Raw genomic sequence first — 25,922 nt, 5'->3', positions numbered from 1 at the left:
GGTCTCACACATTATATATTTCACTGCAATTGAATTTCATAAGATCTTTCTCCACGTTCCTTCCAAAATAGCGTATGTATGTAACAATTTTGTTACACAAGTTACACCTTCCCCTGTGTTCTAAGCCCTACAATAAAAGTCTCCCTTTCACTCAATAATGACAATAAACATCCGCCAGCATGGCAATTAATTATATCTAGCGTTTAATGTGATATTTAAATTATTGTTATTATTATAATTGTTCAACAATTATACTGAAATAACGTTTTGTAATCATTTTCAGACTGGCAACTAAATGGCCTACTATTGTAGGTAGGTGGAGACGCAAGACCTTAAAACAACCCCCTGCTGGCCAGTCAAACTTTCACACAGCACAGCGGTTACAAAACCTATTACTGAGCTCCAGTTGCAACTGGTTATTTCTGAGAGCATTTTGCTACATTGTACACCAAATTAGTTACAGTAAAGAAAATGGACAGGACAGTTAGCCTCCCGAATCAACCAGACAAAACAACCACAGGTAAGACTTCCTGCTGTTTAGCATTGATAGTTGTTTTTAATTGTTCTCAATCAATGTCCTGTATAGGGTGTGAATGGAATGTTAACTTAAGTATCATTTGATTCATTGTTGTAGTTTAGAACTCTTGTAGGCTTTTAGCTCGACTATTCGTTCTAGCTGGTCACATTCAAAGGGAATTTTTATTTAACACTAACTTTTTTTACATTACAGTTTCACATTTTACAATAGGATATTCCACCGTCATACACCTGGTTCGGTGTCAGCAATTTTGCCTACGTTTTAGCAGCTGGCTTTTGCTAAACGTGAACAGAAAGTGTTTGCTTGCAGGTCAGGAAGCAAGGCACAAGTCACTCAAATCATGAGATGTGGAGCAGGTTATGTATTATAGTCAGTCTGGCTGAGATTATTGGTGGAGGGGAGGACAGACATTTAAGACTACAGGCCTACGTAAATGGGTGTTGCAATCAGTAAATCCATGTAGTCTAGACATGCAGAAAGCTTCACAAAAATGTCTAGCTTTGTCACCTTTCCTCAGTTTGTGTTATGCAAGTTTCAAGTGTCCCTGTGTGTTTGCAGTGCAGTTGGTGGAGAGCAGCAGCAACCCCAATGGGCTAGAACTAGTCAGCTCCTACCAGACCAACAGGGTGGGAGACCCCATGGACCTGGTTGCTCTGGCAACACAAGTACAGAGGGTAATTAAATGAATGGCATTGCAATGATCCTAATGGAATAATGATAAGGATGATCATAGTAAGCAGACTCATGTACAGTAGCTTGCGACGGTATTCACCCCCCTTGGCATTTTTCCTATTTTGTTGCCTTAAAATATTTTTTTGGGGGGAGGGGGTTGTATCATTTGATTTACACAACACGCCTAACACTTTGAAGATGCAAAATATTTTTGGTGAAACAAACAAATAAGACCAACAGAACTTGAGCGTACACCCCCCCCCCCCCCCCCCCCCCCCCAAAAAAAAAGTAAATAGTTTGTAGAGCCAACTTTTGCAGTATTTACAGCTGCAAGTCTCTTAGGGAATGTCTCTAAGCTTGGCACATCTAGCCACTGGGATTTTTGCCCATTCTTCGAGGCAAAACTGCTCCAACTCCAAGTTGGATGGGTTCCGCTGGTGTACAGCAATCTTTAAGTCATACCACAGATTCTCAATTGGATTGAGGTCTGGGCTTTGACTAGGCCATTCCAAAACATTTAAATGTTTCCCCTTAAACCACTCAAGTGCTGCTTTAGCAGTATGCTTAGGGTCATTGTCCTGCTGGAAGGTGAACCGCTGTCCTAGTCTCAAGTCTTTGGAAGACTGAAACGTGTTCCTCAACAATTTCTCTGTATTTAGCACCGGCCATCATTCCTTCAATTCTGACCAGTTTCCCAGTCTGTGCTGATGGAAAAACATTCCCACAGCATGATGATGCTGCCACCACCATGCTTCACGGTTGGTATGATCTTCTCGTGTGATGAGGTGTTGGGTTTGCGCCAGACTGAGTTTTCCTTGATGGCCAAAAAGCTCAAATGTCTCATCTGACCAGAGTACCTTCTTCCATATGTTTGGGGAGTCTCCCACATGCCCTTTGGCAAACACCAAACATCTTGCTTATTGGGCTCCATATGTTTGCTTATTTTTTTCTTTAAGCAATGGCTTTTTTTTCTGGCCACTTAAGTAAAGCCCAGCTCTGTGGAGTGTACGACTTAGTGGTCCTATGGAGAGATAGTCCAATCTCTGAGGTGGAGCGTTGCAGCTCCTTCAGGGTTGTCTTTGGTCTCTTTGTTTCCTCTGATTAAATCCCTCCTTGCCTGGGCTGTGAGTTTTGGTGGACGGCCCTATCTTGGCAGGTTTGTTGTGGTGCCATGTTCTTTCCCTTTTTTAATAATGGATTTAAAGGTGCTCTGTAGTATGTTCGACGTTTCAGATTATTTTCTTTAGAACCCATCCCTGATCTGTACTTCTCCACAACTTTGTCCCTGACCTGTTTGGAGAGCTCCTTGGTCTTCATGGTACTGCTAGCTTGGTGGTGATGCCTTTCAGAACAGGTGTGTATGTGTATATATAGATCACTGAGATCATGTGACAGATCATATGACACTTAGATTGCACGCAGGTGGACTTTATTTAACTAATTGTGACTTCTGAAGGTAATTGGTTGCACCAGATCTTATTTAGGGGCTTCATAGCAAAGGGGGTGAATACCTATGACTTTAAAAAAACAAGTTCATTTTTTCACATCACCAATTTGGACTATTGTGTGTGTTCATTACATGAAATCCACATAAAAATCCATTTAAATTACAGGTTGTAATGCAACAAAATAGGAAAAACGCCAAGGTGGATGAATACTTTTGCAAGACACTGTACAAACCCCTGGTGTTGCCAGGAGCATTCCCCTGCCAACTGAGCTATTCTGAACCTTAACTTTGGTTTGACGTGGCCCCATAAAGAATGTATCATAATGATGAAGACATTCTGTTTGAGATTAACCTTGTTTGGTTCCTAGGGAGATGACTTTGTCAGAGCCAACGCCTGCAACAGACTGACAGTCATTGCTGATCAAATTAGATACCTGCAGGAACAAGCCAGAAAGGTGATGGCTTATATTTGACTTTATGTAACCAATCTATGTAATTGATATAGGGAGATAATTAAGTAGCATTAGTGATGCAAGTTGGTTTGATCTGAATGATTTTGTTCTCTGGTGTAGGTTTTAGAGGATGCCAAGAAGGATGCTGAGCTGCACCACGCTGCATGTAATGTAGTCAAGAAGCCAGGGAACATGTATTACCTGTACGAGCGGCCCTCCGGACAGAAATACTTCTCTATCCTCTCGCCTCAGGTAAGTACATCGCACCTGGGCGGCTTTCAGCAGGGCACAATACTTTGGAGCGTTGAGATATTACTCTACTCCTAAAGATCACGTCACATTTCCATCTGCAACACTTCTAAAATTTCAATCACCCGGGAAAGCCCCCAGCACATACAGCAGCTGAAAGATTGAGTAACTGTTACAGAACGTCTACCACCATGTGGCGCATAATGATATGAGTTTGGACATTTAGATGCTCAGTCTGCATGTGACCCTGAAGGGAGTTGATAATGTTCTCTTTAGCCAGTTAGAGGTGGTGCTGACTGACCACTTGGGTCTTTGTGTGCACATGCATTGGCCACAGCATGGTTGTGTAAGCACAGTAGCACACACAGAACATTTAATGGATATAGGAAGATTAACATAGTCCCACTTTAATTTGAATATAGGAATGAAATGGCCCATTGGGTGTCTGCCAAACCCATAACCCTTTTAGCAAAAGATGGCGCTAATATTTACTCTACTGGTTACTCAATAACTGGTGTAGGTCCACTAAAATGTCTCTCTTCAGAAAAGCCTAGTGGAGTAAGGCTGGAAGTACTTTTTTATGCTGACCCACCACTACACTTTTTTGGCTTCTTTTATGAAATTGCGTAATGGCCTCTCACCCATCTCTCATTTGAAGGACTGGGGTGCCGGCTGCCCTCACAAGCCTTGTGGTGCGTTCAAGCTTCAATACGACATGTCCTGGACCCCTATAGATGACGTGGCGAAGAAGGACGCTGAAATCGCCATCATGGACAAAATCCTAAGCCAGCAGACAGCCCTGCCTCCTTGCTTAGAGCCCAACTTTGAGAACATCTCAAAGTAGAGCTGCAACCTGGAACAGGACTGTCTTAAAGAGGCCACATTGAGTGGCATTAAATGGTCTTAATGGACATACAGGGACAGATTTAATAGCTTGAGAAACAGAAGCTAACTTGGGAGGCAAATGTGTATTGTAAAACAATTCATTTAGTTCTTATTCATCTGGCACAAACCTTTAGGCAAGCTCAGTAAATCTGGTCCCATTAGGGTTTTAATGTGAAACTTTAGTCATACAGAACTGTTTTGTTGTGTCAAAGACAGTTGAGTATATTCTTCAAACTGCCCAAATGGGAAATACCCCATGTACAATAGCATTAGGAACCAATTCAAGGTTCAAAATACTTTCCAGTTTTGCACCAAAGGTCTTTCAAGGAATGCATTTGATTTACTTCCTTAAATTAAAGCATATTCCTTTTCACACAATGGAAAATTCTTGTTCTGCTAGATCACTCCAATGACCATCTCTAATAATAGATTTGTGTCCATGTCTTAATTCTATTTTCATGGGGGAACAGGCAACCTGTCCTGTAATTGGGAGAGAATGCATCTTCTGTTTTTTGGGACCTGCAAAATGATTGTACAGCTGTAATAAAATGTTTAAGTATGGAATGTTTCTGTGTTAAGCATGAGGTTAACAAGCAGAAGTCAGTCACACATTGACTTTATTTACAAGTTAAATTAAAATGTTTTCAAAAATCCATGATTCAAATTATCAGTTTACTGAGTGCAGCTTCGAAACATATTGTCATAAGTAAATGTATCACGCAACATTTCAAAAGCAGAGACAAAAGGAAGCACTGAAATCAGACAAGTGTTAAAAGGGCAATATTTCATAAAAACAAGCCATCTCTTTTATGGAGCCCACCACTTTCAGAATCAGACATCACCATTGACTTGCTGTGTGCTGTGAATCTCTTTGGTAATGTCCTCTAGATAAGAGTTAATATAAGGCAGAAGCTTCCAGTTGTCTGTAGCAATATGAACCTGGACGGCATCCTCCTCTGTGATAACCTTCAGCAGCACGTGAGACTGGGGTGGGAGGAAGAAGAGCACATTACACCTGCCTTTATCCAAGTCTGAGACCAGATATCTCTGAAAGTACTTCTCCACCAGCTCACCCACAGCCGAATCCTCCAACTGATCACAGAACAGGCTAGTTGCAGTGTTGGTCAAATCCCCCTCAGACTGCCCTGAGCATATTTCACCCCAGATCCCCTCAAACACCCTCTGCTTCTTTTCCCTGGCCCACCCTAGGGGTGTGAGGAGGGGCAGAAACACCTCAGGGAAGGCCACATGTAGGTCTGCCAGCGGGGAGTGCCAGGAGAGGCCGTCCTCCGTGGTGAAGATGGCGCTAGCTCTCAGGGTGGTGTGGTACGGCTGCTTGGGCTTCAGCCTCAGCCTCACTGTAGGGGGCTTCCTGGTCCTGAACAGGCAAGGCACGCTGATGTCACTCACTTCCTCATAGTGGCCGTCTGTGAGATCAAAGTGCAAGCGGATGCTGAAGAGCTTGTCGAAATGGGGGTCGTGAACTCCAGTGTGTGTGAGGTGGTATTGGAGGGTGATTTCAGAGGCGAAGCTGGAACTCTGGAACTGGGCTCTGTAGTCCTCTATCCCACCCTGTCCTGGGGAACTCTCAGTCTCACAGGCTGGTTCACTGTCTGGTTTATGCTCTGGTCTGCATTCATCTGGTTCATGTTTGTCCAGTTTGACCAGCCTCAGCAGCGGTCGCTCTGTCTGGTGCACGGTCAGACCGCTGGTCAGTTCCTCGTTCTCGCCCATGATGGCAGACAGCGAGCGCACTTTGGCCTGCCGCCCCCTTTCTGTTCCCCTCTGTGCTAACACCCCAGCCAGCTTCTCCTGGGAAAGAGTGGTGAGGAGGGTGTAGTACAAGCGGGCGTGGTCCTGGATGTCTGTTTCACCATAATGGCAGGTGAGGTGCTGTAGGAGATCAGCCAGCGGTGTGAGAAGGGAGTCTAAGCTGGGGTGCAGGAGCAGGCGTCGACACACCCCCAGCACGCTGTTCCCCAGACGCCAGTCCCCGCTCACACACAGCGCGGATGAAGAGGAAGTGATGACGCACAGCAGAAAGTTGAGAGTGGCCCTCTGGAGGACTTCCCCTTCCTCTGCCACACGGGCCAGGATCCTGAGGTGCCAGCGGAGGTCTTGCAAGGTGAGCTGGGACAGTGGGGCCTCTGTGATGGTTCTTTGCAGGGCTCTAAGCAGTGCCACAGCCCAGCCTGACTCCTCCAGCCGGTCCTGGGTCCGGTCAGCTAGGTTGATGAGGTGAGGGGCCAGCCGAGTGCGTCTGAGGTACAGGTCACACAGCCTCTGAGACAGGTCCTCAGAGTAGCGCTCCACGTGGCAGAAGTGAAGGAGGAAGAGGAAGGAAGCCCTGAAGAAGGTCACCACCATCTCCCTACTGGCCTGGTTCTCCACGATACGGAGAAGGGAGGTTAGGTGATCGTACAGGTAGGCCAGGCCTCTCCCCCCCTGTCCCTCCCTGTCTTCTTCTCCTTCCTCCAGGTAGACCAGCGAGAGTAGGTTCAGTCTAGCCAGCATGCTGACACTATCATTGAACACAGTGGGCACTAGGGCTGCGGCCAGCCGAGGGGTCAAGAGCACGGGCAGGCTCTCGTCGCCACTGCTGATAGGTCGGTTCTCTGGGAAGTGCAGGATGCAGTCAATGTAGAAGAGCTTCTCAGGCGTGCTCAGTAGGGGGTGTTGGGACAGGCCGACGAGACGCTTTAGAAGGAAGGCTTCATCCTCTGCGTTGAACAGGCTGTCTGTGAAAGCAGCCTTCATCAGCAGAGTGGTATGAAGAAGACACACCTGCAACAACAAGAGAGATTAAACAATGCGGTCATAAATCTTAAGATTTTACAGCTAGGTTTGATAATGTTCTACCACAGCACAAGCATGGTTAGATCTGTGGATAATCTGCTATTTCTTCCATAACTTATCCTAGAAAAGTAGACTGCTACTAACCTTGCAGGTGCCCAATAGACGCAGCAACTGTGCCCTGAGTATCGTTGGGGAGACTGCGGGCACCATGGCAAGCACCTCCACCAGCTGTCGCAGCAGGGCAGCCTGGGATAGGGATGTGAGCAGGTAGGACTCCTCTAAGAGGGAGGAGAGTAGCGATCTCAGCTCTTTACAGTCTAGGCCCGTCTGCAGGGAAGGAACTTTTCCCATGGTGCCCAGAGTGAGGGGCGAGAAGAGGGCCAAGTCTGAGTGTGACTCAGAGTTCGGGTGTGCGGAGTCTGCACCCTCCCCCCACACAAACCCCTCATTGCTCCCCAGTGCAGCCTTCAGGTCTCCAGCCCCAGCCTCTTTCTGCTGGGTGAGCAGATACACAGCATTCCTCAGTGCCAGGGCATGGAGCCCCGTGTAGGCCTGGTGAAGCCTGGAGTTTTCCTGCTGCCTCAGGCTGCTCAGGAGCTCCAAGCGTTGGGATAGTAGGCCCGGGAGGCAAGCCTCTAGCTCCCTAAGGCAGTCGCAGGCTGTTGTCCTCAATGGGTGTAATGCAGCCCCAGCCTGTGCGTCGTTGGTGTCCTGGGCCATCTGTAAGAGAAGGTCCAGGAAGTCTTGGGAGGCGCTGGTGTGTGAGCTAACACAGCAGGAGCAGAGGAGCACAGAGGTGAGGGCCAGGAGAAGGTGGCAGCGGAGCGGGAGGGATTTGGGGGAGCACTGGGCAAACACAGACATGAGCTCCAGGGCGGTCTCCTCGCCCACAAAGACAGAGGGGCACAGCAGAGTAGGGTGCTCAAGTAGTGGGGACAACAGCAGGACCTGAGGCAGGCGGAACAGAGGACATAATGCAGTTTAATGGTTTAACTTTTAAACACTTTAATAATGAAAGTGCCTTCCTCCATAGCAAATGCTCTGGAACTTCCTGTGGATACATACATAGGAAGGGACTCGGGAGGCTTCAATACAATAATTGTGCCCTGAAAACGTAATGTACCTTGATGTGGTCACTGGCCCTGTCATCTCGCAGCTCGTGCAGGACCTCTGCGAGGAAGATGTCCGATGTCGTGCTGCACAAGAACTGGGACGGGCTGCGCAAGAATGCGGAGATCCTCTCGGGCCAGTTCGCTGACATGGTTGAACCGAATATAGCCTACAGGTAAAAAATGACTTACCTTTATTGCACAATGTCTCTGTTTAGTTAAGGTTGGTAGCCTACGACCAGAGGTACGACTACAACTGTGATTACGGTCTGCGAAATCAGGCAAAGTTTTTCTCGACCTGCAAAACAATGTGTTGTGATGTCTTCAAAGCGATTGTCATCCGTATTTCACAGCATACCTTTTTTATGTGCAATCACACCACACCGACGGTTGTTATTATCACATAGCTAGCTTCTTACGTACACATCTGCTTATGTTCACCTCACCCGCACTAACGATCATCACACTTTTAGAGATGTTTCACTTCCTTGTCTTAGTAGTCATGTGATCAGATATCACATGGCGCTAAGTGTGCTTCAAAATAAAGGTAGCCATTTGCATGGCAGCGGCCCTTGAGCGAGGTAATTCGTTTTAGCATGAATATTGAGGGCTTCATTTTAAAGTTAACTGGGTGGGGATTCCTATGGGTTGTGATCGTTCCGCCAGTGATAAGACCATTGTCTTCTTCAAATTTGGTTTCCTAAGGTTTGTAAATGGCATCAACCAGTGGGTCTTGTGACGGGTATACAGAGATTACTAGTTTACAGAGTGCAGTGATGTGGCCTATAAGGAGCATTGGTGGCCGAATGTTGGTAATGGTAAAGAACATTTAACCGCTCGAGAGCACCCTTACCTGCTGAACTATAAATTACGTCTGTGTAATCTAGCATGGGTAGGATGGTCATCTGAATCAGGGTTAGTTTAGCAGCTGGGGTGAAAGAGGAGCAATTACGATATATTTATTTATCCAACCTTTATTTAACTAGGCAAGTCCATTAAGAACAAATTCTTATTTACAATGACGTCCTGGCAAAAGGACTCCAGTGGGGACAGGACCTGGGATTTAACACAAATTAATAAATACAATATAAATATAGGATGAGACAACACAACACTACATAAGACAACAACGCATGACAACACAGCATGGTAGCAACATGGCAGCAGCACAAAACATGATACAAACATCATTGGGCACAGCCAACAGCACAAAGGTCAAGAAGGTAGAGACAACAATACATCACACAAAGCAGCCACAACTGTCAGCAAGAGTGTTCATGATTGAGTCCTTGAATGGAGTGAGATAAAACTGTCCAGCTTGAGAATTTGTTGCAACTCGCTCCAGTTGCAGTGAACTGAAAAGAGGAGCGACCCAGGGATGTGTGTGCTTTGGGGACCCCCAACAGAATGTGACTGGCAGAACGGGTGGAGGACGAGGGCTGCAGTAGACATCCCAGAGGGGGGGAGTGAGGCCTAAGATAGAGGTTATGCTTATTATGCTGATGATAATGCTTGTTTATTTTGTGTCCTTTAACCATTTGTACATTGTTAAAACACTATATATATATATATATATATATATATATATATATATATATATATATATATATATATATATATATATATATATATATATATATATATATAATATGACATTTGTAATGTCTTTATTGTTTTGAAACTTCTGTATGTGTAATGTTTACTGTTAATTTTTATTGTTTATTTCACTTTATATATTATCTACCTCGCTTGCTTTGGCAATGTTAACACATGTTTCCCATGCCAATAAAGCCCTTGAATTGAATTGAATTGAATAGAGGAAACCAAGTCTAGATTAAACCTTAGCCTGCAGCTTTGATATGTGCTGAGAGAAGGACAGTGTAGTGTCTAGCCATACTCCCAAGTACCTGTATGAGGTGACTACCTCAAGCTCTAAACCCTCAGGTAGTAATCACACCTGTGGGGAGAGGGGCATTCTTCTTACCAAACCACATTACCTTTGTTTTGGAGGTGTTCAGAACAAGGTTAAGGGCAGAGAAAGCTTGTTGGACACTAAGAAAGCTTTGTTGTAGAGCGTTTTAACGCAAAATCCGGGGAGGGGCCAGCTGAGTATAAGACTATCATCTGCATATAAATGGATGAGACAGCTTCCTACTGCCTTAGCTATGTTGTTGATGTAAATTGAGAAGAGCGTGGGCCTAAGATCAAGTCTTGGCATACGCCCTTGGTGACAGGCAGTGGCTGAGACAACAGATGTTCTGATGTGATACACTGCAATCTTTGAGAGAGGTAGTTAGCAAACCAGGCCAAAGACCCCTCAGAGACACCAAAACGCCTTAGACAGCCCACAAGAATGGAATGGTCTACCGTATCAAAAGCTTTGCCAAGTCAATAAAAATAGCAGCACAACATTGCTTAGAATCAATGGCAATGGTGATATCATTGAGGCCCTTTAAGGTTGCAGTGACACATCCATAACCTGAGCGGAAACCAGATTGCATATAGAGAGAATACTATAGACATCAAGAAAGCAAGTCAGTTGATTATTGACAAGTTTTTCCAACACTTTTGATAAACAGGGCAAAATAGAAATGGGCCTATAACAGTTAGGATCAGCTTGCAGCTTGCAACCTTAAAGAAGAAAGGGTCTAAACCAGCTGACCCAGATGTTTTTTGGGGTTTATGGAGTTCCTTTAGCACCTCGGACTCAGTGACTGCCTGCAGGGAGAAACATTGAAAAAGAAGGAAGAGCATCGGGTCTAGTTGCATTAGAAGGGGTGGGCGATGAGGAAATGGCATGGCTGAGTCAAATTGGAATCCTGACTTAATGAAGTGGTGATTAAACAGCTCCTTAGCAACCATATCATCAACATTAAGGGACATGGGCAGCTGTGAGGAGGAGAGTTTATTCTCCACCTTTAACCGTTTTCCATAACCTTTGGGTTAGACCCACGTAGAGAGAACTGCTCCTTAAAGTAATTCACTTTGGCCTTCCGGATAGCCTGAGTGCACTTATCTCATTTGCCTGAACGAGAGCCAGTCAGCAAGAGTGTGCGTGTGCAGAGCCTGTTGCCAAATAGAATTCGACGTGGAGTAACTGCCAGATCATTTTCTTTATTTTCATATTTGTTAACAATACCACTGAAATTATTTAAAAAATGAAGTTCCAAGCGTCTTTGACAGAGAGGATCAAGCTGATTCTATATCAATTTACAGAGTCCAGGTCATGAAGGAAGGCTTGTTCATTAAAAGGTTTTAGCAAGCGTCTATGACAAATCAGGACAGGTCGTTTCACTGAGCAGCCATTACTGTGATCACTAAGGTCATTACAGAAAACACCAGAATGATACCCATCAGGATTATTTGTGAGGATAACATCAAGGAGAGTAGCCTTATCTGGGTGTTTGGAGTCATACCTTGTGGGATTGGTAATAATGTATTACCATTATTTTATTTGACTAGGCATGTCAGTTAAGAACAAATTCTTATTTTCAATTACAGCCTAGGAACAGTGGGTTAACTGCCTTGTTCAGGGGCAGAATGACAGATTTTTACCATGTCAGCTCAGGGATTCGATCGAGCAACCTTTCGGTTACTAGTCCAACACTTTAACCACTAGTCTACCTGCCGCCACAATAGTTAAGACACACATTTGGTTCAGGACATTACTATTTTTATTTGACTACTTTTTATTATTTCTAGTTTTACTATATAAATATCTATTGCACTGTTGAGGAGAGATTGCATGTAAGCATTGCACTGTACTGTTTGCACCCTTTTGTAGGCCTCCCGAGTGGCACAGTGGTCTAAGGCACTGCATCGCAGTGCTAGAGGTGTCACTACAGACCCGGGTTCGATTCCAGACTGTATCACAACTGGCTGTGACGGGGAGTCACAGTGCGGCGCACAATTGGCTCAGCGTCGTCTGAGTTAGGGGAGGGTTTGGCCTGGTAGGCAGTCATTGTAAATAAGAATTTGTTCTTAACTGACTTGTTTGGTTAAATAAATTGCCCTGTGCATGTGACCAATAAACTTTGATTTGAGGACTCCAGCACTGCAGGTGGCACCAATATTAGCTTTTTTTTTTAAATAATGTATTTACCCGAAGGAGGAATAAAGCTAACTACTATAAAATGGCGATAGAGGGGGGTAACATCAGCTCTACTTACTTTCTGCATACATTTTTTGTTGTTGCTTATGTTTCTATTCCAGGTAATTTGCTCTAAAAGTAATACATACCTGAGGAGCATAGATCTGTGCTGGGAATTCTTATTATGCCCAACAGGTAAAATAGTAAACGTTGAAGAGAATAAACAAAATTAAACTTGATTGCAAACCAAATATATATATTGCTTGTTTGTTTTTTGCTTAAGAAACTTTGAGATTTCTATTATGGAAAGTGCTATAGAAGTTAATTATTAGAATATTGTTTATTGTTATATTTTTTTTACTGTGATACCTCAGCCACACCTGTTGAGTGTGGCTGGTGGCCCCACTGCCCTGAGAAAAGCCCTGACTACTGGAGATGAGGTTTTCAGGACTGTCGTGACAGCTGTCACTCTAAGTGTGTCAGCTTGTCACATGTAACTGCGTGACTGGACCCTCCTCCTGCGTAAACTTCTGCTTTATCCAGAACTCTGAGTCATACCTTAACAGTAAGTTCCCTCTTCTTCATGGAGAACTTCTTGTGATCTGTTCTGCAGAAAAAGCCCCGATGGAGTTCATGGCTTTGCAGGCCCAGAACAAGCTTGCTCCTCATGTCACCATAGAGGACATGAAACATTGCCTTACCTCACAGGTGAGAGGAGCCTTCATTGAGAGCTGAGTCTCTATAGCATTTCATAATCCCAATGTAAATTGTGTGAGTATCAGTTATCAGGTGTAGTTTATTGGAAGGTGGAGGCAGTAAGACAGCTGACTCGATGTAGAATCGTGTAGATTTTTAGCATTTCTGCCATCCAGAAAGAGTGGGCGCTCCACACCACGCGACTGGGGTCAAGAACTGTGATTTGCTTTCCTCTTCGGAGCAGGGCGCTGTTGAAAGGAGTGATAACTGGAGAGGCATTAAGTGTTGAGAAGGACCAACTGAAGTTGAAGATTCCTGGTGTCTGTGACCCCTGCCATTTGGTGCAATGCAGACCCGGTGAAGAGTGTGTCTGTACTTCTGAGTTTTGATGCAGTCTTTACCAGATAAAGTAAAGTTAGGATGTGTCAATTATCCCGTGAGAGCTTTTGTTCCGAATCCATGATGGTATTTTAGGTGTCAAGCTTATGCTCATGTGGCAGCAGTGTGTAGGAGGGAGGTTAATGGGTGCAGGGTTAGTAGGTAGAGCATTTTTATTTCATACAGTGTAATGACTGCATCCTGCGGAATAGTAGGCTGATATACAGCCAATGCAGTAGGTGGCGGCATGTACCTATAACATTTGTTTGCGGACCGCCATAATACCAAAGAAGATATGCGTGTGTGTTTTTATGTATACATGCAATGACATTTGGAATGTCTTTATTCTTTTGTAAGTGTAATGTTTACAGTGCATTTTTTTGTTTTGTTTATTGTCTATTTCACTTGCTTTGGCAATGTAAACATGTGTTTCTCATGCCAATAAACCCCTTAAATTGAATTGAGAAGGTGACTGTAGTAGTCATCCTCTCCAAGAGAGACGCTCTTGAGCTGTAAACGTTACAGTGCAGTGGGTTCATTCTCCCCCTATAGCAGTTAGAAGTTTGGAAGTTTTTTTTACTTGCCAAAATGGCACTGGCAGACGACGGTAGTTACGAGTCAGTGATCTGTGTAAAGCCAGAGGTTCATGTGTACAAGATCCCACCCCGTGCCACTAACCGTGGATATCGGTGAGTTCTTTTATGGACCCCACTTTGTTGATGAACTTTCTTCTAACTACTCGTTATTAGCTAGCTTGCTAATGCGTTAGCAAATCAACATGAACAAGTGGAAACTGGATGATCCAGGAAGACAAGGTTGTTGCTAGCTAATGTTAATTTGAAATTATTACATTATTGAATGCATAAAATGGAGAGTAGATTAATATTGTTTCAGGGATAAAGTTGTGTATTCATTTAGTTTGCTACCTATGCAGCAAGTTAACTTTCAATATGCTGTGAGGTGGCACCTTTGTTTGGCTAGCTAACTTGCTAGCTTCTAAATAATGCTAGCCAGGTGAGTTAAGTTACCAATTAACTTTAACGAGTTAGTTAGCTATAAACCTGTAACGAGTAGTTAGACTGATATGGTTTGCTCATAGTTAACAAGTTCAAGTAGGCAAGTCTGCTTTATTTTGGAGTGTGTGCAATGCTAAATAAATCGGGAATCCCTAAAACATGCCACTTAGGTACAAGTGACTTGTAACAGGTTAGGAAAGTATTTTCGCTAACCCATACCCTTAATAGAGTACCACAGTATGAGTCATAATACCCATAAAACCTAGCGGTCAAACAGGGAAATGGTTCCAATCGTTTTTCAACCATTAGTTTTTCCCATAGGGGATTTTAGGAACTTAAAATAAGGGCTGTGTTTTGTGTAGGCTTACCCTGGCGTGTAGTTTTGATAACTATGTAAATATCTTTAGCGTAGCACCCCTTATTATCAGCATATTCAACAGTGTTTAAGAAATATTACCTTCTGTCTTATCTTGTGATCAAGCCATCAATGTTTTGTCATTGGTGTTATAGAAATGTTAGCTAACGGGTTAGCAATTTGCATCTCCTGTATTATCTGCATACAGTTATTGGCCACCTTACTATTTTGCTCAATTACAAATAAATACCCACATAATTTAGTTAAAAAACACCATCCTCGTATCCACTAGATATTTGACTAGTTGGCTAGCCTTCCAGTAAAAAATACAAAGGCTTGCCTGTCAACTTTTCATTGCGTAGCCTGGTGTGCCCTCCTGTAGACTCTTAAATGGTTCTTCACCAACATCTTCAGTGTCGTAACCAAATAATGTCTCATTTGTTTTACAGATTAATCTTATGTTTTGAGAAGGTAGATAAGTTTATTACTAACATGAGTGAATCATTTCCCAAGCCGTTTTAAATGTTGAGCTACAGGTGATTTAATCCTCCAACCGCTAGTGTGTCTGAAGTTAGGGGGCGTCCAATGATGGGGGGAAAATTAGCTAGGACAAGGTGACTAAACAATATATTTGCCTGTATTTACCCCCAAAATAAATGATCATTAACTACGAATGCCAAATCAAGGCGAATATAATCATCTCTGGATTAACTATCCAATGTTAGCTAAATGTAGTAATTAATACATTGTTTAAATGTCTTTTGAATGGACAATTCCAATACCTGTTAGCAAAGGTGTCAGGTAGAGATGACGTGTAGAAGCTTGCAGGGATTTGTAGTGTTGCATGATCTACTTTGATGTTAGTTACAAGGATGCGTGATGCGCGTTTGGACCAATACTGGCTGTATCCAAGGTTCACACAACAGAATGCAGCACGAGACTGAAGAGAAGAGACAACCAATTTGATAGTTACATCATCAGTGCACGCTCTGGAAATACAGCGAGGGAGTGGAAAGGAAGTTTGCCAGATAACTTACAGCAGCACGTCCCCTGAACGATAACGAAGAGGTAGGTGAACAGATGACTCGGTCTATTTTGCTAGCACAGACTGGAATGTGTTCTGGGATTCATCCAATGAAATTGAGTATACCACCTCAGTCACCGGCTTCATCAATAAGTGCATCGATGACTTCGTCCCCAAAGTGAACGTACGTGCATTTCCTAACTAGAAGCCATGGATTACAGGCAACATCCGCACCAAGCTAAAGGCTAGAGCTGCTGCTTTCAAGGAGCGGGACACTAATCCAGACGCTTATAAGAAATTCTGCTATGTCCTCAGACAAACAGGCAAATCGTGAATACAGGACCAAGCTTGAATCCTACTACACCGGCTCTGATGCTCATCTGATGTGGCAGGGTTTGAAAAATATTACGGACTACAAATGGAAAGCCAGCCGCGAGCTGCCCAGTGATGCGAGCCTACAGATGGAGGTAAATGCCTTTTATGCTCGCCTCGAGGCAAGCAACACTGAAGCATGTATGAGATCACCAGCTCTTCTGGGCGACTGTGTGATCACGGTCTCCGTAGCTGATGTGAGCCAGACCTTTAAACAGGTCAACATTCACAAAGATGCGGGGCCAGATGTATTACCAAGACATGTACTCTAAGCATGCTCGGACCAACTGGCAAGTGTCTTCACTGACATTTTCAACCTCTCCCTGACCGAGTCTAATACCCAATTCGCATACCGCCCCAACAGATCCACAGATGACGCAGTCTCAATCGCACTCCACACTGCCCTTTCCCACCTGGACAAAATGAGCACTTATGTGAGAATGCTGTTAATTGACTACAGCTCAGCGTTCAACACCATAGTGCCCACAAAGCTCATTACTAAGCTAAGGACCCAGGGACTTAACACCATCCCCTACAACTGGATCCTGGAGTTACTGACCGGCCGCCCCCGGGTGGTAAAGGTAGGCAACAACACAGGAGGTCGGAGGCCTGGCAGTGTGGTGCCAGGACATCTCCCTCAATGTGAGCAAGACTAAAAGGGGATGGTGTTAAGTCCCTGGGTCCTTAGCTTAGTAATGAGCTTTGTGGGCACTATGGTGTTGATCATGGACTATAGGAAAAGGAGGGCCGAACAGGCCCCCCATTTAACATTGAAAGGGCTGAAGTGGTGCTATCATGGTCCAAACCACAAGACAGTTGTGAAGAGGACACGACAACAGCTTTTCCCCCTCAGGAGACTGAAAAGATTTGGCACTGGTCCCTAGATCCTCAAGTTATACAGCTGCACCTTTGAGAACATCCTAACCGGTTGCATCACCGCCTGGTATGGCAACTGCTCGGCTTCCAACCATAAGGCACTACAGAGGGTAGTGTGTACGGCCCAGTACATCAGTGGGGCCAAGCTTCCTGACATCCAGGACCTATATACAAGGCGGTGTCAAAGGAAGGCCCCAAAAGTTGTCAGACTCCAGTCAACTGTCATACTGTTCTCTCTAATACCACACGGCAAGCGGTACTGGAGCGCCATGTCTAGGACCAAAAGGCTCCTTAACATCTATGGGATCAGTGTCGTCGTCCCCGCGCGGGACGGTTGAGCTAACGTAGGCTAGTGTGATTAGCGTGAGGTAACTAAACAAAACATCCCCGGACATAGACATATCTAAAGGCTAGGGCAGAAAGTTTAACAACAATTTAAGCTAGCTGCATTGTTCAATTTACAGTAGCTATTACAGTGAAATAATACAATGCAATTGTTTGAGGAGTGCATAATTATGAACTTAAATGTATTTAAAAACCAATTAGGCACATTTGGGCAGTCTTGATACATTTTGAACAGATATGCAATGGTTCATTGGATCATTCTAAAACTTTGCACAGACTGCCGCAATCTAGTGGCCTAAATGTGTATCAATGTAAATAATCTGGGTGGCCATTTGAGTAATTGTTCAGCAGTCTTATGGATTGGGGGTAGAAGCTGTTAAATTTGTATTTCACAGTGAGGTTTACACCTGTTGTATTCGGCGCATGTGACAGATAAGATTTGAAACATTTTGGGGGTTTACAGTTGGGACAATTAATGGACAGTTGGGTGAAACTCTCAACATTGAAATAATAAAAGGTGACTGTACTCTAGAGAATATAGATCTAGCTATAATGGTATTACATATCTTACATAAGAACCAAAATTGCCTTTCACAAGAAACACTTTCCCACCTTCCTATGTAATGTTGCATGACTGTACCAACAGTAACAACCACTTACCAACCATGACTGACTGTCTGCATGTTTGAGCCTCTGTAGAATGTCCCGTGCTCCCAGCTAACACTAACATTTCCTGTCACATTATTTGAGAGCAGATTTGTTTGAGGTTCCTTAAGCATGGCACTTCGATACAGCTACGACTTTTTCATATCAGGTTAGTATACTTAATGTAGCAGGTAAAGTTAATTAGGCTAAGGAGTTGCCCTATTTCCCAGGGCAAATGACCTCAAGTTCAGCCTGCTTTGTGGTTACTCCATTGGGCAGGTGATTTTAGATTTATTTCCTCCTAACAACCAATATACAAAGAATTCCAGAAGGTTAGTCATTTTGTCAGTTTTGGAAAAAGTACCCAATTGTCATACTTGAGTAAAAGTAAAGATGCCTTAATAGAAAATGACTCAAGTAAAAGTAAGTCACCCAGTAAAATACTACTTGAGTAAAGGTCTAAATGTATTTGGTTGTAAATATACGAAGTATCTAAAATAAATGTAATTGCTAAAATATATTTAAGTATCAAAAGTACAAGTATAAATCCTTTCAATTTCCTTATGTTAAGCAAACCAGGCGGCCACATTTTAGTTTTGTTATTAATTTACGTATTGCCAGGGGCATGATCCAAATCTGACATTCATTTACAAACGCAGCATGCGTTTCGTGAGTCCGCCAGATCAGAGGCAGTAGGGATGACCAGGGATGTTGTCTTTGATGTGTGTGAATTATACCATTTCTGTCCTGCTAAGCATTCAAAATGTAATGAGTACTTTTTGGTGTCAGGGATAATGTATGGCGTAAAAAGTACATTTTCTTTGGGAATGTATTGAAGTAAAAGTTGTCAAAAATAGTAGTAGTAAAGTACAGATACCCCCCAAAACTACTTAAGTAGTACTTTACCCCACTGCTTTTTGGTTCCTCCCCTGTGTGTAGGTGAAGGTACATTTTTATCCAAGTGATCATAATCATCGAGAAACCAAAAAATACTCCTGACTTCACCTTCATGTCAATCCCTGCATCCCATGCTCTTTAGAAAGAGCAAGCTACTGATGTTCTTTATGTAGCCTAAGACTCCCATTCTGTTGCATGGTTTGAGATTGCAATTATTGCATTACACAGTTTGATGGGTTTTAGTAAGCCCAAAAGCTTTGTAGCAAAGCAGTCATGACATGCAGGAAGGGTGCTTCACTTTGTTTTTGCAGAGCTGCTGACTGGAAGCTGGATGAGCCAGCATGGACTGGCAGGATGAAAATTATCTCCATAGGAAAGCTTGCCTATATCAAGCTAGAGGACAAAAACTCAGGTAACTAAATCTGTCAGACTGTCATGGCTACATCTGTCAATAGAGCTGCTGCGCTCATGTCTGTCACCTTGTCTGCTTCATGTATGCATGCATACAGTTGAAGTCGGAAGTTTACATAACCCTTAGCCAAATACATTTAAACTCAGTTTCACAATTTGACATTTATTCCTAGTAAAAATGTCCTGTCTTAGGTCAGTTAGGATCACAACTTCATTTAAAGAATGTGAAATGTCAGAGAAATTGAGTAATTTATTTCCGCTTTAATTTATTTAATCACATTCCCAGTGGGTCAGAAGTTTACATACTCAATTAGTATTTGGTAGCATTGCCTTTAAATTGTTATACTTGGGGTCAAACGTTTCGGGTAGCCTTCCACAAGCTTCTCACAATAAGTTGGGTGAATTTTGGCCCATTCCTCCTGACAGAGCTGGTGTAACTGAGTCTGGTTTGTAGGCCTCCTTGCTCACACACGCTTTTTCAGTTCTGCCCACAAATGTTCTATTGGATTGAGGTCAGGGCTTTGTGATGGCCACTCCAATACCTTGATTTTGTTATCCTTAAACCATTTTGCCACAACTTTGAAAGTATACTGGAGTCATTGTCCATTTGGAAGACCCATTTGCGACCAAGCTTTAACTTCCTGACGGATGTTTTGAGATGTTGCTTCAATATATCCACATAATTTTCCTCCCTTATGATGCCATCTATTTTGTGAAGTGCACCAGTCCCTCCTGCAGCACAGCACCCCCACAACATAATGTTGCCACCCCCGTGCTTCACAGTTGGAATGGTGTTCTTCGGCTTGCAAGCATCCCCCTTTTTCCTCCAAACATAGCGATGGTCATTAAGGCCAAACAGCTAGATTTCTGTTTCATCAGACCAGAGGACATTTCTCCAAAAAGTACGATATTTGTCCCCATGTGCAGTTGCCAACCATAGTCTGGCTTTTTTTAATGGTGGTTTTGGAGCCGTGGCTTCTTCCTTGCTGAGTGTCCATTCAGGTTATGTCGATATAGGATTCGTTTTACTGTGGATATAGATACTTTTGTACCTGTTTCCTCCAGCATCTTCACAAGGTCCTTTGCTGCTGTTCTGGAATTGATTTGCACTTTTCGCACCAAAGTACGTCCATCTCTAGGAGACAGAACGCGTCTCCTTCCTGAGCAGTATGACGGCTGCGTGGTCCCATGGTGTTTATACTTGCGTACTATTGTTTGTACAGATGAACATGGTATCTTCAGGCGTTTGGAAATTGCTCCCAAGGATGAACCAGACTTGTGGAGGTCTAAACATTTTTTTTTTAATTCTGAGGTCTTTGCTGATTTCTTTTGGTTTTCCCATGATGTCAAGCAAAGAGGCACAGAGTTTGAAGGTAGGCCTTGAAATGCATCCACAGGTACACCTCCAAATGACTCAAATGATGTAAATTAGCGTAACAGAAGCTTCTAAAGACATTACACAATTTTCTGGAATTTTCCAAGCTGTTTAAAGGCAGTCAATTTAGTGTATATAAACTTCTGACCCACTGGAATTGTGATACAGTGAAATAATCTGTCTATAAACAATTGTTAGCTAAATGACTTGTGTCATGCACAAAGTAGATGTCCTAACCGACTTGCCAAAACTATAGTTTGTTAACAAGAAGTTTGTGGAGTGGTTGAAAAACGAGTTTTAATGACTCCAACCTAAGTGTATGTAAACTTCCGACTTCAACTGTACGTTCTCTCTCTCTCTCTCTCTCGCTCGCTCTCTCGCTCTCTCTCTCATATTCATATATGATTTCCAGCTTTTAGTCTAACTGAATTCTGTATTTCGTAGGAGAGTTGTTTGCCCAAGCCCCAGTGGAGCAGTATCCTGGATGTGTGGTGGAGGCAGTCACAGATTCCAGCAGATACTTTGTGGTTCGGATAGAGGACGGCAATGGTAAGATGCCATCACAATCAGAAAGACACCAGCAGAAATACGTCACCATGCGATCTGATATGCTGAAAAATATATATATATTTTGGGCAAAAAAATCCATTGTAGTTTGAAAGGTTAATTGCAATACAGTATTCTAGCTAGTACATCGGTCTTCTCATGCACTTCTATTTTTAAAGGACGACATGCATTTATCGGCCTGGGGTTTGCTGATCGTGGGGACTCCTTTGACTTCAATGTAGCTCTTCAAGACCACTTCAAGTGAGTCAACCTCATGTCTATCCTCTTTGGTTTTGGCATCAACATCCATTTCACATTGGAACATTATGTACAATCTAACAAATCTATCTGCCCCTTTTTCTACAGGTGGGTAAAACAGGAAGGTGAGCTGGCGAAAGAGGAAGCATCTCAGAGCACAGCACCCAAACTGGACCTAGGCTTTAAAGACGGACAGACTATCAAGATCAGCATTGGGGTGAGCATAAATGGTGGAATGAGGAGAAACAAAAATGGGATGAAGAAAAGGTGATACGGACATGCTAAGAAGGGATAGGGATTTTCTTTGTCTTAGAACATAAAGAAGAAGGATCCAGGTGCCAAGTCTAGGCCCATGGGTAGTGGCCTTCTCCTTCCTCCACCAATGGCTAAGGGTGCAGTCCTTGTATCCCCTCCTGGAGGCCAGCAATCACCTCCACCTACGCAGTCTAACACAGGTAACCTCATTAGGCTATAGAGCTCAATGACCCAATGTTCCATTACCACTGCTCAAGAACATGTTAACATGGATAATTCTAAATCTACTTTTGTTTTTATCCCACCCCCTCCAGCCTCTCTATTAGATTTTGGAGGCCCGGTCCCTGCCGCCCTGCCCACTGCAGACCTGTGGGGAGACTTCACAGCAGCTGGTGCCAGGTCAGTCTTAGAGCTAATGGTTTAGACCAGAGATGGGCAACTTTGATGGGCGTGGAGGCCACACAAATCAGAACTCATCATGATGGGCCGCAGTAGCTCGCAATTCTGCGTACACAAACAGCTAATTTCCTGTAATTATACACATTTTGCCAGAGTGGCAGGAAATGTTTGCAGTTTTTAGTATTATATCTGAGTGAGACTAACAAAATCAATGGGGTTTCCCCCCGATGGTAATTCTACTATGATAGCTGGCTGCAAAATTCACTTAGCAATCGGACTTTGTTTTTAGCTGACATGGGCTAATTGACTGACTCTCATAACAAAAGAAACTGCCGCTGCACAACCAAATTTCGAAATCGCACTTTGTGTATTCTACTATTCTGTTACCCTTTTTGTATTCATTTAACTAGGCAAGTACGTTAAGAACAAATTCTTATTTACAAATGACGGCCTACCCTGACCTCCCCTAACCCGGATGATGCTGGACCAATTGTGCGCCGGCCTATGGGACTCCCGATCATGGCCGGTTGTAATACAGCCCGGAATCGAACCAGGGTCTACAGTTACGCCTCTAGCACTTAGATGCAGTACCTTAGACCGCTGCGTCACTCGGGAGCCATAAATTACTTGGGAGCCACTATTACTGTACTATTGTGTATTCTACTATTCTAACTGGCAACAGTAAGTTAAGACCCCGACTGAGGAAGTTGGCAGGCCTTATGCATTGTGTTGTGGCAAGGGAAACTGACTAGAGATCACAGGGTTACTAGCTCAAATCCATGATGAGTTTAACTCTCTCATCCCTTTGGGTAAAGCTTTTAAACAGTTTGATGGGGGGGCCATATCAACATTTTGTCTCCATTCATGTTGTTAACCTTCTCACATTCACACATCATCCTCTCCCCCTCACCACAGCTCCAGTCAAGACACTGCTAAAGGATGGGTGCAGTTTTAACTGTGAGATGGACTACACACACAGGCTCCTAACATTCCCTGGACAGAATGATTGTGAGAAATGAAATGTGGGGAGCTCAGTCAACTGACAGGTTGCTTGGCACAAATGATGCTCTACATTACATACTCATTGTTTGCCTACACAAATGTATAGATTCAAACTGTCACAAGTCAGTGATTGACCAGCACGTCCTTTTTAGATAAAGACAATATTACTATTTTTAGATACTTTAACTATGCAGTCAGAAGTGACCATGTTGTTGCTGATCAAGTATGTATTATTTTTCTGTCACTCTGACCACCTGAAAATGATGCATTCCATGTTAATGACACCTTCAGGTGGTCTACTCATCTCTGTCCCTCCCTCAATTTCTCTTCATTTTACACAAATCTGGATGTCAACCTTTCTCCTCATAACTGTCATCTGACCCTTCACCTTACACTACTCCTCGCTACAGCCCAGTACCATCATCTCGTTGAGTCATCCAACATGATTAGGTGTAAAGTTTAGTATTTGTATGCCTTATGTTGTTGAATAGGGTGAATATTTTTAGTTTTTATGTTCAAGTATAACATGTCACTCTTATGAAGGACAGGTGTATGTCTGTCATGTCACAAGGTTGGGAGTTGTCTACTTCAATGTTGCTTTCCAACCTCTTTCAAACTGTACTCTTGGCTTAAGAGAACATATAGTATCTGTTCATATCAGTCTCTTGGGCAGCCAGGTCAAACCAATGTCTAGTTTGGATTTTGGTTAATATGTGGTGGTAGGTTGGAGAAAGGCAACATTGACAATTATTTTATTTGTTTACATAGCATATCATGTATCTTTAGCTACCTTTCCTGTTCCTTTTTGTTGAGTGGCCTTTGTCAACCCATACTTTACCCTAATAGTGCCTTTCAGCGAACGGACAGTTGGATGTTTGAGCAAATATGTCACAAATTAAAGCCAAAAGTGCCTTTTACGCAAATCAAAATCACCTGTATAAAATGTAAAGCAACACTATTGTAAATAAACCATTTGTTGTTCATTTTTTCCTTTTTCATTGTCAGGTTGACTTCCCACTACACAGGTAAGGAAACAGGGGTAAGCGTGTTTAACAGGTAGTTATTTTGACTTTAGACTAGGTCTGTCTCCTTGGTTCCGTCTCCATGACTGGTGTTTGTTTGGTGAAGTATGACTGACACAAGCCTCTCCGCAAACGTTTTGCTTCAGTGTACAAGAGAAGGAACTATGCCAGTGTATGTCATCTGACACCAGAATTCAGGATTATATTGTTTTATTAAGGTGTTAAGACTGCTTGGACTGAAACTGTCACTGGTAACTGGAGAAGGTGCTAGGGTGAGTAGTGGGTATTAAATATATATATTAGATTAAATGTACCATATTCTACGCATTTACTTTTAGATAAAGTTGTTAGCCTAATGACACTGCAAGGTGGATTGAAGGCTACATGTCACATACAACTGAGTACTTTTCTACAAAACATTGGGCTATCGCTCTTAATATTTGCTTGGCCCTAGAAGAGACATTGCTCATGATTTACTGGACTTAGACTTTCATGCTTATGGTACAGTACAGTGCCGATCTCGGGTATCAAGTCCCTCCCCGGAAAGGGTTTGGGGGAGAGCTGGAAGCAAATCGACGTCAGCAGCATATTGCTGCAAGTTGGCTGACTAGTCTAGTAAAACATTTAAAATCCGAAACGGTAGTCCAAGTATCCTGCTCTCGAATACGAATGGAGTTGACAACTATGCACTCAACCCTTATTCATTCTAGGTAAGGTAATGGCACTCGTTTGAATGGGCTGTGATTTTGGAAAGGAAGTGGTGAATGTCCTTCGCAGAGTATCGGCTACTCTGTTTATTACGGGAAACGAAAGGAAATACTATTTTCACTGGATGTCCGCGTTTAATTGGGACCATCGTCCATAAATTCAGAGAAGCGTTAAGGCGGCATATGGCCTCCATGGAGGCAGGCAGATGCAACCGTATCGGTGATGCGATTTTAATGCACGACATGTTTACGTACCCGTCGTGCACGCAGGATCATCACATTTGTCACTGAAATGGTGTGTTTTGGAAATCCATGTATTCTGCAACAATGTTGCCGGTTAACAAGCAATAGGCGTGTTTTGCGAATAAGATGATTGTAACATCAGTAGGCTGGCGTTACTCTGGGTGACCTAACTTCTCGCTTTGCAACATTGTTTCCAAGTTTTTTAAACGTTGACTGGGCGCGTCAGTGGGGGGCCATTGTGGTTGGTCACGGAAGTCTGGGTTTCATCAAATCAAAAGTTTATTGGTCGTGTACACAGATTTGCAGGTGCTGCGAAATGCTTGTGTTTTCTAGCTCCAACAGTGCAGTAATATCTACCAATACACACAATCCCATTAAGAAATTAACGTCATAGTCAACATAGCTACAAGAACGAACGCAAAAAGCATGCAGTACACTCAGCGTGGCAATTACACCAGCAGGCCCCAGTGGCAATAACTTAATAAAAACAGAAGTTTACCTTGACTTGGACGCGTTCCAGTGTTGGATGGCCATAGCCAGCTTGCTAACAGCATCTCGCTGTGACAAATTTTAGTGGCCTTTTATCGTCCCCTGCACAAGGTGCACCTGTTTAATGATCATGCTGTTTAATCAGCTTCTTTATATGCCACACCCGTCAGGTGGATGGATCATCTTGGCAAAATAGAAATCCTCACTAACACGGATGTAAACAATTTTGTGCACGAAATTTGCTTGGAAAATTTCTCCAATCTGTGACCAACACTTTACATGTTGCTTTTATATTTTTGTTCAGGGATATAATGCTGTGTATAGACAGTATATTAATATATAGGTGTGTACAGCAGTAGTTATAGGATGAGCC

The 25,922-nt window shown here is 43.3% G+C and overlaps 4 protein-coding genes across 7 annotated transcripts in view; 3 read left to right on the top strand and 1 right to left on the bottom strand.

Annotated features, from left to right (window-relative positions):
- Positions 1-366: 366 nt before the first annotated feature.
- c17h1orf50 (chromosome 17 C1orf50 homolog) lies at positions 367-4,889 on the top strand. Its single transcript, NM_001160628.2, is given in 5 exon segments — positions 367-520; positions 1,097-1,212; positions 3,026-3,112; positions 3,230-3,361; positions 4,017-4,889. Coding segments are annotated over 5 exon segments (570 nt in total). The 5' UTR covers positions 367-471; the 3' UTR covers positions 4,203-4,889.
- Positions 4,843-25,648, bottom strand: ap5b1 (adaptor related protein complex 5 subunit beta 1). 4 transcript variants are annotated; one of them, XM_036950434.1, is made up of 4 exons: positions 25,560-25,648; positions 8,163-8,318; positions 7,184-7,987; positions 4,843-7,027 (listed from the first exon to the last, which is right to left on the bottom strand). In XM_036950434.1, the coding sequence occupies exons 2-4, from the start codon at positions 8,298-8,300 to the stop codon at positions 5,075-5,077; spliced, it is 2,895 nt and encodes a 964-aa protein (XP_036806329.1). In that variant the 5' UTR covers positions 8,301-8,318; positions 25,560-25,648; the 3' UTR covers positions 4,843-5,074. The 4 variants fall into 4 exon arrangements, with proteins under 4 accessions (XP_036806329.1, XP_036806327.1, XP_036806328.1 ...); XM_036950432.1 differs by lacking the exon at positions 25,560-25,648 and adding an exon at positions 8,572-8,729 and having other exon boundaries at positions 8,163-8,446; XM_036950433.1 differs by lacking the exon at positions 25,560-25,648 and adding an exon at positions 8,507-8,659.
- On the top strand, positions 13,799-24,076 carry necap2 (NECAP endocytosis associated 2). The gene is made up of 8 exons (XM_021569376.2): positions 13,799-14,001; positions 19,154-19,254; positions 21,073-21,177; positions 21,354-21,435; positions 21,541-21,649; positions 21,746-21,887; positions 22,002-22,086; positions 23,002-24,076. Exons 1-8 carry the CDS (start codon positions 13,901-13,903, stop codon positions 23,039-23,041), a joined length of 765 nt encoding a protein of 254 aa, XP_021425051.1. The 5' UTR covers positions 13,799-13,900; the 3' UTR covers positions 23,042-24,076.
- LOC110494376 (rootletin) overlaps positions 24,642-25,922 on the top strand; it is a 43,060-nt gene continuing 41,779 nt past the window's right edge. The window contains exon 1 of the mRNA XM_036950430.1: positions 24,642-24,820. The gene's annotated coding sequence lies outside the window, so the exon portion shown is untranslated. The remainder of the gene's footprint in view (positions 24,821-25,922) is intronic.

The sequence above is a fragment of the Oncorhynchus mykiss genome, chromosome 17 (assembly GCF_013265735.2).
Source record: "Oncorhynchus mykiss isolate Arlee chromosome 17, USDA_OmykA_1.1, whole genome shotgun sequence".
NCBI lineage: Eukaryota > Metazoa > Chordata > Actinopteri > Salmoniformes > Salmonidae > Oncorhynchus > Oncorhynchus mykiss.
This window is presented reverse-complemented; position numbering and strand designations above follow the sequence as displayed.